This window comes from Ammospiza nelsoni, chromosome 20, assembly GCF_027579445.1.
Source record: "Ammospiza nelsoni isolate bAmmNel1 chromosome 20, bAmmNel1.pri, whole genome shotgun sequence".
Lineage (NCBI taxonomy): Eukaryota > Metazoa > Chordata > Aves > Passeriformes > Passerellidae > Ammospiza > Ammospiza nelsoni.
This window is the reverse complement of record NC_080652.1, coordinates 7,070,214-7,084,548: the sequence shown is the minus strand read 5'-3', so window position 1 is coordinate 7,084,548 and position 14,335 is coordinate 7,070,214. Positions and strand designations below refer to the sequence as shown.

Here is a 14,335-nt window from a genome sequence, read left to right as displayed (position 1 = left end):
ATTATTCCTAATTCCCCCAGTAAACTCACCTTTTATTTGCATGGTGATAATAAATCTTGAGAACTCTTTCCATTATTACTGGCTTTTAAGAGAACTCTTTCCATTATTACTGGCTTTTAAAGAGATGGGATCTGAGGTTTCAGTTTATCTGTGTATTTAACATAGTATCAATTAAAAAAAAAAAATCACCCAGAATTTGCTTATGTTTGAGTGGGCTGGAGATGCACAGTGGCCTGTGATTCATGAGGAGCTGGTTGTAGATAAATCCCTGCCCTGATGGTTGTGTGCTCTCCCAGGGGAATGCCAGGAGGCTTCCCCAGGGTTTCTGCCTCAGACAAGCAGGAAATAGAAAATGACTCGTGCAGGAACAAATTGCTCACATCCTATGGAGAGGAGCAGAGGGTGAATTACAGAGGCAAAATGAGCTGGAACAAAGAGAGTGTGACTGGGCTGGGAAAGCCCAGCAGAGTATCTGGGTGAGCTGGCCTGTCCTAGGAACAGTCCTGCACTAGACTCACTGGGGTATTCAGGATGACAAATTCCAGGTATAAAGAGCTTAATTAATCACATAAACACCCAAACAACATATAAATGAAAGTGAAATATTGTTTTACTTGTGACCATGTAGGAACTATGAATTGCTGAGCTTTATTTCTTATTCTGGTCTAGACTTCCCAAAAAACATGGTCTATTTTTTTCCTGCCTCTCTGTATTTTTATGGTTTGAGGACAACTACATCTGTCCCCAAGGAGCTCTTAAACACAGGGTTGCTTGCAGACATCTAAGAAGTTAAAAGTACAAAAGAAAAAAAACCAAAAAATGTAGACCTGTCAAGTGTTGAGGTAAAGCAGTGCTGTACATTAAAAAAGAGAAATAAATCATGCATCTGCTTTTATTTAATAAGTGTCCTTAAGCCTGGTGCAAACCTTTTTTGTACCACATCAATTTGGTGTAAAAGGGCTGCATCACATCACTGCATGTCATAACATGCAGAAAATGTTATTAAAAAGAGACAGGTTAACTCCAGGTACTCCTGTGGATGTAACTCAGTTTTGTTTGTAGTGTAAGTAAAGCTGCTGAAATTTATTTCCTTCTGCACAACTTGTATTTTCTGTTCCATCCTTGGGTTACCTAACTAGCGATTTCTCCTCTCTAACTATCTACATCTCAGCCTGGTCATCTATTGAAGTTAAATTTTCTTCTATTTAAAAACATTTCTTCTTCTTTATAATTCTGCAGATGTGTATTTAATATTTTAGGTTAGGCTTACATATCATTTACAATTAGCCTGGTTTGGGAGTCCAGATCTGACTTGGTTATTTTCTTTGTTTCACATTGTATTTATTGAATCATTAAGCTAGGCTGGAATGTAGGAACTATGGTAGAATCTTATTTTAGGTATTTTAACTTCCATGGGACCCTGATGCGCTGGATGCTGTGCTCCCAGTGCTGAGATGCTGTGTCCTTGTCATTCCCTTACAGCACATGCACTCAGAGCATCACAAAGGGTGTCAAAACCCTTGCCTAATGTGGTGATGGATAGATGGCCTCAAGGAAAATGTGTTGGAAAAAATGCTTCAGGTGTCAGGATAATCTGAGAATCAGAACCCCTGATGTCTGACATCTTTCTCTCACATTTGTCACCCAAGTTCAAATATGGGAGCAGAGAAACAAGCTGGAAAGGCAGAAAAAATGATGCAGAGTGAAAAGCAAATAGAAACACTCGTGGAGATAGGTGCTCAGAGTGGCAGAGAATCTTTCCAGAGATGGTTTTATTATGTGTTAGCTCCCTCTGTAATCATTGTTGGCACTGAAGGTGTCACTGTCACTGCACCAGGACATGCTGAGCTCCAGCAGTACTTCTGCATTCACTGGCACTTGTGGGGATTTTGTGTACCTGGTTAAACCTACATCTGATTTAGAAAACAGCAAAAAATAATTAGAGAACTTCAATAAATAGACTCAATTTGTGTGTTGTGTAAATTGCACAGAAGATAATGAAGTGTTTAACCCAGATGCTAATCCTTGGTAAGTGGTTTTTGTCTGTGAAAGCAGACTGTGGGTTTTTTTCCCCCCTCAGCTCTGTAGCATTTCTGCACCTTTAAAGATTCACAGGAAGCCAGTTGCTGTGTGTGTCAGAATTAATTGGGCAGCGTGACAGTGCAGGGAGATGGAGTTTTGACTGTGTGAAAATGCCTTATTACTGTAGCCTTCTGTGCTTTTTTCTTGTGGTTTTTCCTTTTCCCTTCAAGCTGGTACATGGAAGGAGGCATTCCCATGGCATCTAAAGGGTGCTGTAAAATTTATTTTCATCATGCAGAACAGTTTGCAGAACCCTTCCCATTCTGGTGTTTGATGGAAGCCGCAGAACTAGACAAGTTAATTTTTTCAGAGCATATTCTTGTAGAGAAGGCACAGACTGAGAGGGAGATACTCATTTGGATCCCTTCCAGTCAGGATAGTTAAATTTTGAGGAACACATGTTTGCCTGTGCAAATCTGCCAGCGTTCTGGCTACTCCTCTGTTGGGGCAGATGCTCCTTAATTCCTCAAGGAGAACAAAAGGAATAAGAAATGTGAGATGGGAGGCCCTGCTGTCCCCAAGTCAGCAGTAAAACCAGCATCAGCAGGGAATGGGTTACACCTCTGAAAAAGCAGTTTCATTACAACTTGCATTCTGGGATTTCTCCAAAGCGTTTGGCATGGATAAGTTGATAAAACTCAGTCCTCCTTTGGACAGTGCTTCCATCAATACTCCCTGTGTGCTGCTCTTCATCACTGAAACAACCTTGTAAAACTAAACCAAATGGCTTCCCTTCCACAGCAGGGTGAGAGGCTGCCAGAGAGAACAGAGTCATGGGGCTCAGTTCAGGACACAGGAGCACTGAAAAGCCCTTAAAACTGCTCAGCTCTGTGCTGTGCTGCAGTGCAGTGTGCATCCTGGTGCTGATAGGGCCAGGTGGCAGCACACCTTCCCAAATTCCCTGGATTTGCTGCTGATGAGAGGCTTGTGGGACAATAAAAAGCATACAATGTCAGATGTGCTCACAGCAAGCTTCAGGTTTCTTATTTAAGATACAATCACTCCAAGAGCATATTGGTGTTTTAAAATTAAATCAGTAGTTGGCTGGGGGATAATGAGATGCAATCATCTGTGCTAATTAGGATAATCAAATGTCACACTTCCACCAGCATTAGTTGATAATCACAAAATGAACCCCCTCTTGCTATCTCAGTGCAGCTTCCCACAGCTTTGTGAAGGGTTTTTTTTTGCCTTCTAATCATCCTGCTAAATGCAGGCAAACCTGCCTGGCCAAGAGTGTCATCTGCTGCTTCAGATCTGCCTTACCTGAGGTGACTTTTACTCTAAAAGAACCTCTCCTCTAAATCAGGTGAAGGAGATCTGTGCATCAGCAGAACCAGAACCCACGTGTATCAGCTTCATGACCTTAACTTAGCAACTTCTTGGGTTCAGAATCTGCTGCTTTGCTGTAGTTAGAGACTGGAGCAGAGTGCAGCCCATTCTTAGCGTGTTAGTACAGCACAATCAAAGCCTGATTATAGTCATGCTCCAGGAGAGGTGTCTGCTCACTGCAGATAAAAACTGCAGCCTCACAGAATGTGTGTGCAGCTCCATCAGTAAGCTTCAAAGGATATTTTAAAATTTTATTTTATGTCTCTATATTTTCAATTTTAGGAATCTTTCAAAGAAATACCAACCCAAGAAGAACTCCAAAGAGGAGGAGGAATACAGGTATGTTCACCATTCCCTGCTGGGTGAGCACACATTGATGGAGGAATGGGAAAGTTTGGGTCATCACCTAGGATTTGGCTTGTAAACCCAAGGTTTTAATGTCAAGTGTAAGAATATAGACATCACAGATGCACAAACAGGCTTGTGGGGTAGATAGTAAGGAGTGGATTTGCCCTGTAACTACTCAGTTCCCTATGTTGCAGTTTCTGGATGCCTGGGTTGGGGTTTTGGTTTCATTTGTTTTTTTAATGTGCCTTAAAACCTTCAAGCCAGACTGATCCTGCTTCTCTGAAGTGAACAACCAAATTCATATCTGCTTTCAGCAGGAGCAGAAGCAGTTGTTAATTTTAGCATGAAACTCAAGCACTCTGTGTAAGTATTAAATGACTCAAACAGGCTGACAACACAGATTAGTAACTTACAAAAGGAGTAATGTTCTAACAGCACAGTGGCTCCTGCAGAGCAGGGTGGAGGATCAGGGTTGTACTCCCAGTGTCCTGGGGCTGGCTGCTGTTGAAGGATGGGCACAGCCTCACCTGTCTGGTTGTGACTCCCCTGCTCAGACCTGTCCCCATGGCAGGGGATTGATGCTGTGCTCACAGGCAGAGCAACAAGGTCCGGGAGATGAGACCCCACCGGTCCCTAAGGACCCTCCTGCCCTTAAGGAGAATGAAGATATGTTTTAAGGAGAATTTTCTAGAAGATGAGCTTCCCACCAGGCTCTAAATCAGAGAACCTTTCCCCTTAGAGCACTGTGAGCCCGGAGTTTCTCAACATCAGGGTTTTGTAATGCAGCTCTGAAGGAAGGCATGGCAGGGGCTGACCCTCAGCCTGGTGCTCCACGAGGCTGCTCTGCCTCTGGAGAGCCCAGCAGCAGCCTCAAACCCCTGACCTTGAAATTTGACATGTTTCAAAAGAGTTTGGATATGGCTCCAATTGGATGATTATATTAATACAGATTTTTTGGGTCAGCCCCCCAAGCTGCTCTACACAGCTACTCCAGTGGTTTGTGTAAGAGAGATAACAGGCTCTTTGCTTGCTTTTAAATTTATTTTTAGGAACATTGTTTGGGAATCAGTTATTTATGCCATTGTTTCCCGAGATATTGATATTTACACAAGGAAGATTATGTTACCAGCACAGTGGCTGTTCTTGTCTCTACACAAGATTAGGAATAAATCTGCCTTTGGATAGCTCCACCATAAATGGGTATTTTGAGTTTACTACAATGGGTTTTGGCACATCCTTCATTGCTGAAAAAGGATATTGGAGTTGAATGATTCTATGTGATGTGGCACAGAAGATCCTGAGCATCCTTTGCCCTTTATAAATACAGTGTTCACCTCAGTGTGGTTACTTCATGTCTCAAAACAATATCTGGGGATTTGCCATGTGACCTTTGGGTGCCTCAGATGGTGCTTGGAGACAACCTGGCTGAAAATCAGCTTTTTCAAGCTCGTTGTCAGTCTCTAGTTCTGTGCCTTTTAGATCTTGGGATATTTTTGCAACTGGGATTTCTCTCATTTCACATCTTGACTGTGAATGTTTCTGCTTGTAATGTTTTTTAGTCCCTTTATAGTTTCTCCTGTTTTTATTTTCATATGATGTCTTTTTCATCCCTACTTGTACTGCTCTATTCTATTTCCCCTAAATATCTCCATCTTTGCTTTGATTTTTCACCTTTAGGTGATGTTACCAGCACAGGCCACTACTATTTTAGAATTAGAATAAAAAATAACAACAACAATAGTTTTTCTAGTATGTAGTAGTGTCTTGCTGCTGGCTTCCAGCTGCCCACACAGCCAGCTGGGGTATTTAAATGCAGCTCTGTTGGCACTGGGTTGAATATACCAGTGACATAATCTGCTGCTTCAAAATTTGTGTGCACAGATGTTTCTTCCTTTCAATAATACATGGAATGCTGTATGGGAGGTTATTTGATATGAAAAAATAAACCTTGTGATGGAAGGTACTAAAAAATATGGGTTGACAATGAACAGCTGGTTAGTAAACTCTATTTATTTGAAAACTTTATAAACTATAGCTGATTTAAATCAAATTTACACTATGAAAAACTTTCTTTTCTAGGCTATGCTGGCCAAAATTTTGCTTGCTTAGACAGGATTTTTCCAGGTAGGATATACTGATGACTCTGTGCACTGAATTGTAGGAATTGAGACAGTACAACTAGAAATGTTTGGTGAGTAGAGATTAGAAAACTGAAGCCCCAGAGCTGTGCTGATAAAGAACCTGGCACTCTAAAGTGGTGATATTTTAAGAGCCAGTGTCAAACTGTCTAAATTGAGATAGACTTATCAGAGAACTGTCAGTGTGCGGGACAGGCTTCCTTTGGAGCAATTCCTTCAGTGAATCTGTGCTAATTCACTGCAATGCTAAGTGCTTAAGGAGGATCCCAGCTCCCTTTGCAGTGTGTCTGTCAGAAAATAAAGAGCCTAAAAATGCATTTCTGTCCTTTGCAGGTACACATCAACCAGAGCCTTCCTAGCCACTTTAAATGAGATGAATGACTATGCTGGGCAGCATGAGGTGATCTCAGAGAACATGACCTCTCTGATCACTGCCGAGTTAACGCGCTACGTGCAGGAGCTGAAACAGGAGAGGAAATCGGTAACCCATCCTTCTTTATTTATTATTCACTAGGAATTGCTATTTAAGACAGCTAATTAGTGGTAGTGGAGCTCAATGTTAAGTGAGATTTATTTGTAGTTAATAAACATGAGCTGTGCTAATGAACCAAGCATTAAAGAATTGGGTTATGTGCCCTGGCCAAGTCGCTGAACCGTTTGAATCAAATGTTATAAAATCAGACAGGAATGCCTGCAGGAGAATCCCTCCTAAATAAGGTCAGAGACCCATCTGTGCTTAAGGCTCTGCTAGCCAAAAGCTTGCTTGGGGCAGAGTCCAGCAGCACTGTGTAAAGCCTGAAATAAACAGAAGAACTGCAGTGCTGAGATGATTGAGAGAATTATTTGGATTTTGATTCATATTTTTTGTGCTTCTCAGCCAGATCTGGCAAAGGAGACTCTTTAAAAAAAATTTTAATATTAAATAGGGGGTTTGTCTTGTTTGGTGAAGATAAGGAATGTGGTTTTCAACCTGTTGTCCTTCAAGACTGGTGGAATTAATAGATTTATGTTAGTGCTCTATTGCAGCTGGTACTTTAGGGACCTGTGTGCCTGCTGCAGTGAATGTTCAAAGCTGATTAATTTGCACATCACCAGCTCTGTAAAATGCAGAGTTGAGATGTGATTTCCTTCCTTGCTTTGAATCCTTTTATGTCCTGGATGTGTGAGCATAGAAGAAGGATTCTAAGCACTACAAATACTCACAGAACAGGTATAAAATGACTAAGCAAAGTGCAAAGGGAGCATCAGAGCATTATATTTCATTTCCAAGCTGTTGGTCTATTTTGGAAAGTGCAAAAATACTCCTGCAGAACTTATGCATTTATAAATAGTCCCACTAAACACTAAGCATGTGCTGAGGTGCTGTGTGGGAGCAGAGCCCTGGAAATCACCACCTTTTTCTAAGTATAGCATTAGAATGATAATTCTGTCAGCAGAGGAAAAGAATATATAGACATAGCTTTAATCTGCAAAATGGTGTGTAATCTTCAGTGTGGAAGGATGTTTTACATATAACTGATGGGAATGTTTTCTCAGCCCCTCTTATATGTGACCTTATATCCAGCATGGATCTGTGCAGAAGGAGGAAAAAAGGGGAAAAAAGCAGCATTCTAGTGTGGCATTTTTCTGTCAGCTCTTGTTTTTTGCCTGGTTTCTCAATTACATGGGTATGAATTGATTGGAATATCTAGATGTTCTAGGTACTATGGAAGTGGGCTTGCAATATTTCTTGTAAAGAATTTGAGTAGTAACTATTGGCTTTTTGTTTTGTTTGTAAACTTTTCTAGTAATTATGGCTCATATAAGTAAGGGGTGAATGACAGGAAAATTAGTGTAATATTGGCCTAGTGATAAGAACAGGGGAACAGCAAAAAGCAAGTGAGTGTATTTACCTGCTGTTGCTGATAATTACTGGCCTTTAACAGAAAACAGTTGTCAGAGTTGTTTTGTTCTTGCAACATAAATCAAGCTTATAGGAATTAGGAATCCTTGTCTAGTTCCTGTAGATTTCTCATTCAGGAGAAAACTGTGTTGAAAAGGAAACTGTTCCCACCCTCAGGCATTTTTCATGCACAGCCTCTCACTTCATCCTGTAACAGCATTGATCCTGCTGAGATCTGCAGGAGGGGAGGGTGGATGTTGTGTAAATATTACAGAGAGCTGCAGCTTAGGCAAAACCTTTTATGATATCAATTAATGAATGACTTGGTATTTCCAGAAATTTTGTTGGCAGGGTTCTCGTGCTCACTGTTTGTTCTTCCATCAACTGCTGTGCTCCAGGTCCAAAGAATCATTTGGATGAGCCACTCCTGGGGCTGGGTCCATGTGTAGGAGTTGGGAGACCCACATTCTTCTCCACTGAGTCTTGAATTAAGTCATTCAGGTGTCCAAATACACCTGAATGTAAAATGGTAAAATTTCCAGTGATTTCAGCATGGCTGTGGTAGATAAGCACCTTTACTCTTTTGGTCTTACTTTTCTACTTGGAAGATGGAAATTATACACAGAGGTGTCGTAAGTAAATGTGTGAAAGATGAGCTCAAGTCCAGCAGAAAGGGGTCAGGCAATAGGAATGGGGTTGGAAGGGACCTGAGAGCTCATCCCATTCTCCCCTGCCATGGGCAGGGATAACTGGTCCAGCCTGCACCAAACCCTGACCTTGAACACTTGCAGGGGTGGGGCAGCCCCAGCTTCTCTGGGGCCTCAGCACCCTCACAGGGCAGAATTTTTTCAAATATCTCTAAATACAGCTTCTGTTTCCAAAGGAAACCCCTTTGATACCCAGGAGTGTTTGCTGGAGCTGTGAGCAGTGAGTGTGGCTGATGATCTTTGAACACATGGGGGCTTGTGCCTGCCTGCCTGCTCTGCTTTCATGCTCATTTAGCTCTATTGATTCCAGTGGAATTACACCAGCAGATGATTGGGGTCACACAGTAATAAATAATTTCTTGGGTTTTGCTTGGCCTGGAAGTGGTGCAGAACTGATACTGTGTCATGCCTTACATGGGTTTTACGCTGGGTAAAATTCATCTGGCATGCAAATTGTACATATGTTGGGTTTGTTTGGCTCTCTGAAAGGTGTGCTTGATGGCTGCCTATGTAATGTTTTTTCTATAAAAGATGCTTGCTAGTGGTAAAATAAGGAAAGAAGCAACTGATCAAAACCAGGCAGGACAATTGTGCAGGTTGGACAGGTGGGATGATGTGCAAGGTGCAGTTGTTCAAAAGAGAGATACCTCCTTCTTCCTGTGATCTGATTTAGAACTTGGGAGAGTTCTGGGTTACCTTTACACTTTTTCAGATCCTGTGCTTTGTTGCATGATGGCTTTTGAACTTTAGAAAGTGGTTACAAAAATCAGGCCAAGGCTCCTGTGTGAAACTTAAATATCTTTAGGAGTTAAGGTGAATCAATGACTTTATAATTTTACGCTTTATCATTTCACACATTCCTCTTCCATAAGATTGCTCTCAGTGCTGTCACGGTACCAAATGAGTTGTTTTGCCCTCACAGTCACTAAGTCAGGTACACACCCTGCCTGATTTTCACACTGTGAGAGGGAGAACTCCTTGTGTTGTTTCAGTTCTTCCCAGCTGCCCAGTGAAGTGAAACTCTTTATAGTGCAGTTCCTCACTTGAACTTCTTCTTGTACTCTCTTGATCTTACTGTGTCCATGCTCTCTCAGGAGACATTCTCTTCCTCAGAGTCCTTGTTAGCTGGTTACAAGCTCAAATTTCAGTTCTGTGTTGTGTGAAGGGCATGTCCCATCCATAGTCCCCTTGAGGCTGTTGAGGTTAGATGCCTGTGACTGAATTGCTGTTGGAAGATGTCATCAAGTCACACAAATGAGGTGGGAATCACCTCTGAGTATTTCAGGGAAAGAACTTGCTTCTGCAGTCATGCTTCATGTCACCCCAATGTCACCAAGGCCTGACTTTGGGGTGGCTCTCAAAAGTGTCAAGTTTGACCTCGATGATCTCGAAGGTCTCATCCAACCTTGTGATTCTGTGACCTGCAGTATTACAAAATTGGCTCTTAATCTTGTCCATCTTTGACAAAAGAGAAGGTGGTGATCCTGTCATGTCAAGATGAGTGTTTGGACTTCACAAGCACTGACATGTAATACACTTCTAGGCTGGAAATGTACTGATCCAACCATTGAGAATTTCTGTTTGTTGGCTTATTTTTTTCCCTTAACACTTCACAGGACATAGTTGATTTATACATCCAACTATGGCTGAGGAATCCGTCCAATTCTGTAATCTGGATAGAAATTCAAGAATTATTTCCTGAGCCCATTCTGATTTAGATCTCTGGTCACAAACTAGGTCTGACTCTCAGCCTCCTCTGGCAGCAGCTGCTCTGTGTGGCCACTGCTCATGGCAGCTTTGCTAAAAATGTATTTGGGAGTCATGAACCATCTCTCTGATTACTGCTGCTGCTCTCACCTCTGCCTCCACCTCCCCCTGGGGCTGCTCTGGCTCCATACAATCAAGCATGAAAGTCAGATAGAAGCCAAGGGCTTTGCTGCAGTCTGAACTGGTGCAGCACTGGGATTCTGTGGTTGGGAGAGAATTTACCTGATGTCAATACATTCCATTTTGTGTGGGGATAGAAGGGGAACAGGGAATGAATGAATCCTTATGGGTACCATGGGGGCAAAACAGGTCTGGTCCTTTCTGGTGGACCCTCCTTGTGTGCATTCATCCAGGGGGTGCCTCTCAGAGGACTTTCTGTTTCTTGTAGGTTCTCAGGTGTTGATGAAAAGTAAATAATTGGAGGAATTCTGTCACGTTCACTCATTCTGAATAGTACCCTGTTCTGCAAAGAGTCCTGTGGTTTTTCCAGAGGATTCCTCCAGTGTGGAGCAGCATGAGGCAGGGTGGCAGCACACAGCCCTGTCAGGGGCACAATGGATTTTCCCATGTTGCATTTGGGATGTGCCTCAAGCTCTGTGTGTGTTTGGAGCACAGCTGTGCTTTGTGCTGCAGGGGCACAGAGAGACTTTGCTGCCTTCCAGAAGTCACAAACCAACGGCCAAGTGAGGGGTGGGGAAAGGAAAAGAGTGACAGTGAAAGGAAGTGATTTGCCAAACTTCAGATTGATGTAATTCAAACCAAGCTTTCCCCAACTCTTGTCTTGCAACCAACTCACTTCCAGCTCATTGCCCTGTGAATGAAGGTCTTAATTTTAATCTAAAGTTATTTATGGGAATTTGCTGTGCTTGATAAATACACTGCACAACAGTCCTACTCTAAATATTCATCCTCTTTCTTGTGAGGTATTTCTGCTGTATTTGGTTAAGTTAAATTGTACCAGTACAGTGTTACGTGGTAATTATTAAAGAGAAAATTAAGAATGCAGAAATATATTTAGGAAAGATCACAATAAATTCTGTGTTCTGATGGACTGTTTGGTTTTCACCAAATTATGGATAGTAAATACAATGAAGCTGTGTTGGCTATTGCTGTGTTGTCATGGAATGGTGCTGTGAAGGGGAAAAGCAAGTGCTTATTATGGAAATTTAAATAGCATTTTTGTGTGGGAAACTAATACCAATATCCCATGCAACTGAAAGGTATAACGTGACCTTTGGATTTAGCAGGATTCAAAGTTGAGACCACTGAACTTCATATGCTGCTCTTCCCAGTTTTGAATGGGTACACTGAACTATGAAATGATAGCCCAAATAAATAAATTGGCTTCTGTTTACCACATGAAAGAATCAGATTGGGAAAACAAAATCTGTTTACTAACAAATGTAGTTCCATTTTCTGTGAATTGGCCTGAATGCTGCTCTGCACAGCAAGAGCCTTTAGAGGGACAAGATGAGAGATGCCTCCTATGAGCAGTAACATTTCCTGCTCAGTGCATGACTGAGAGATGCCTGAGGCTGAGGGGGTTGAGCACTGGCCATGGATGCATTTTCCCCTTTGTGTTCTGCCTGTACAGCCACAGAGATTGGCCTGAAAAGAAAGAGCAACAATAAAGCCAGATGAGTAGTGCATATGTTAATTGTGGAGAGTGGGGTTCATCCAAGCCTGTGGTACATGTGGGCATGTTCAGCTGGCATTTTTGCTGACATTTAATATTTTATATTTCTGATGCAGGTCTTGGTACTTCAGTGTAGGTGAATGTGTGCATGAAGGGTCTATGAAAACAGCTAAAAGTATTTCCTTGCATATTAAGGCATTAGCTTGTACATCTTCTAGTTTTTGTTGACAGGAATGTCACAGACCATTTGAAATGACACCTTTTAACTGTGGATCAGTGGAAGGAGAGCTTGGTGACAATGCTGGGAATGAGAAAAGATGGAAGCTAGAGCAGCTTGTTCCTCTAATTTCATTGAAGGATATAAAAGCACAAACAACTTTTCACACCATAGTTTTAGTAGTAGTGATGAATCTCCATTTGAAAAGCCCTAGGTTTGCTTTTGAGGAGCACTTGGGCTCTGGTGAGCTTTTAAAGACAAGATTAGTCCCTAGGGCTGGGTTGGAGGAGGGTACATGATCTCCAAACAGCCTGTGCTCACTGGTTCCAGGGCCTGCTGGCCTTGCTGCCCTGAGGGCAGATGGTTGAGCAGGACCTCTCCAGGAGCTGGCCAGAGCAGCAGAGATCCTGAGAATCCTTAGCTCTGCTGCCATGGAGCTGCACTGGCAGCTGCAGCACTGTCTCTGTGCCTGAGAAGAAGTTCTGAGCTACAATTCCCAATGTAAGGACTTTATCTGTCACATGTAGTATGAAAATGACAAGTTACCATAAATATTACTGCCACAGTGTCTCTTAGGTTTGTGCCAATCACCAGGGAGTCACAGAATGGTTTGGTTTGGAAGGAACCTTAAAGATTATTTCATTCCAACTCCCTGCCCAGGGCAGGGACACCTTCCACTGGTCCAGGTTGCTCCAAACCCCATCCATAATTCTGTTGTTACAGCTCAGTGACAACAGGGGCAGCTACTTCAGGTTGTCAGGTGCAGCTGATCTGGAATTTGAAGCTTTGCTCCATAGTGCTTGTCAAATGGAATTTCTTTGGAATACAGCACTCCAGGAGCAGATACTTGCATCAAATTAAGTACAGATATTTCTATAACTTGTCCCAGACTCAACCAAGTTGATAAATACATGTTAAAAATAATGTCCCTGCGGATATTGCAAAGGAGAACAGTGTTATGCCCCAATATTAAGTAGCTGATGAATGTATTAAAATGGTCATGAATTTCATGTCAACATTCACAGAACTCTCTTATGCTCCTCTTTCTACAACTGAGAGAGATAAGACCTCAAGAACATATTGCTATTTTTGGAAACAAAGATTTCTTTGGAGGAGACTGTTTCCTGTCTTTGCAGCCAGAAAAAGAAAAACATTTGACAAGGATTTTTGCAAATATTGCTGAAAAAATTGAGGAAAAAATAGTGTTGTCTTATTTCCGTCTCTGGTGTGCGTTAATCACCAGCCATTATTTTAGAAATCACTTGTAACAAAAATGGAGATAAGAGTTTGAATTGGAGGATGGAGTACTGTATTTTTATTTATTATCAGTGTGAGCTGGGAGTACTTGTTACAAAAGCCAAAGGTAACTATTTTGTTAGTCTGTTTTATTATCTCACATGTACATAGAAGAGAATAAAGCACCCTTGCCTTAGATATATTTTTAGACAATTCTTGTAAAGGATGTTGTCAAATGAACCATATGCTATGCATATAAATTAAGACTGTTTTTATGATTATTTCTAATACAAACATCCTATAGATGTACAAGTCTTTAGTTTAACCATATAATCAACTCCTGTTTGCTTAAGAAAAACAAGGCTGTGTTATTACAGCCTTTTGTAAAAGGTTTCACAGGATCAGTTTAGACAGAGCCTAAGCAGCCCTGTTGTCATGCTGGGAATTTACATGTTTCAGGCAATTATTTAATTGAAAATTGCCCAGGAACTCCTCAGCAAAAGCACTGGAATGTGTTGTCCTTCATTAGATGCTTTTAGCAACATCTTTTCTCCTGCTTCTCTCAAAAGGTCAGGGGGAAAAAAAAAAAGATAAGATGCATCTTCTAACAAGCTGTTGTTGTCTGCTGGGTGAGCTCTGGGGCTGTGTAAACCCTCGTGCATACCAAGGAAGTTTTGCAAAAATATCCTGCTGCTCCTAATTGTGGCAGTGCTGGCAGGAACAGGCTCTGCATTGTGGGACCCTCGCTCGCTGCTCCCGGCGTTTTGATCAACACGGGTGAAATCTGAGCCCAACAAAAGTCAATGAGAGGTTTGTCTTTGATTGCACAGCAGCCAGGGTTGCTCCCCAGCTGTTCCAGACACAGGCAGCATCCTAATGAGGAGAGCACACCGATCCCTGTGGCTGCATTTGCAAAGGGAAAAGCTCTTTCCTCGAGCTGTGAGCTTTTTGAATATAACAAAAGCTTTTAAAACGTTGAGTTAATTCACA

General features: G+C 41.9%; 1 protein-coding gene across 18 annotated transcripts in view; it reads left to right on the top strand.

Annotated features, from left to right (window-relative positions):
- FNBP1 (formin binding protein 1) overlaps positions 1–14,335 on the top strand; it is a 92,894-nt gene that overhangs the window by 30,126 nt on the left and 48,433 nt on the right. For all 18 annotated transcript variants that reach the window (XM_059486408.1, XM_059486422.1, XM_059486421.1 and 15 more), the window contains exons 3-4: positions 3,697–3,753; positions 6,234–6,381. In XM_059486408.1, the coding sequence (XP_059342391.1) occupies positions 3,697–3,753; positions 6,234–6,381 (205 nt within the window). The remainder of the gene's footprint in view (positions 1–3,696; positions 3,754–6,233; positions 6,382–14,335) is intronic.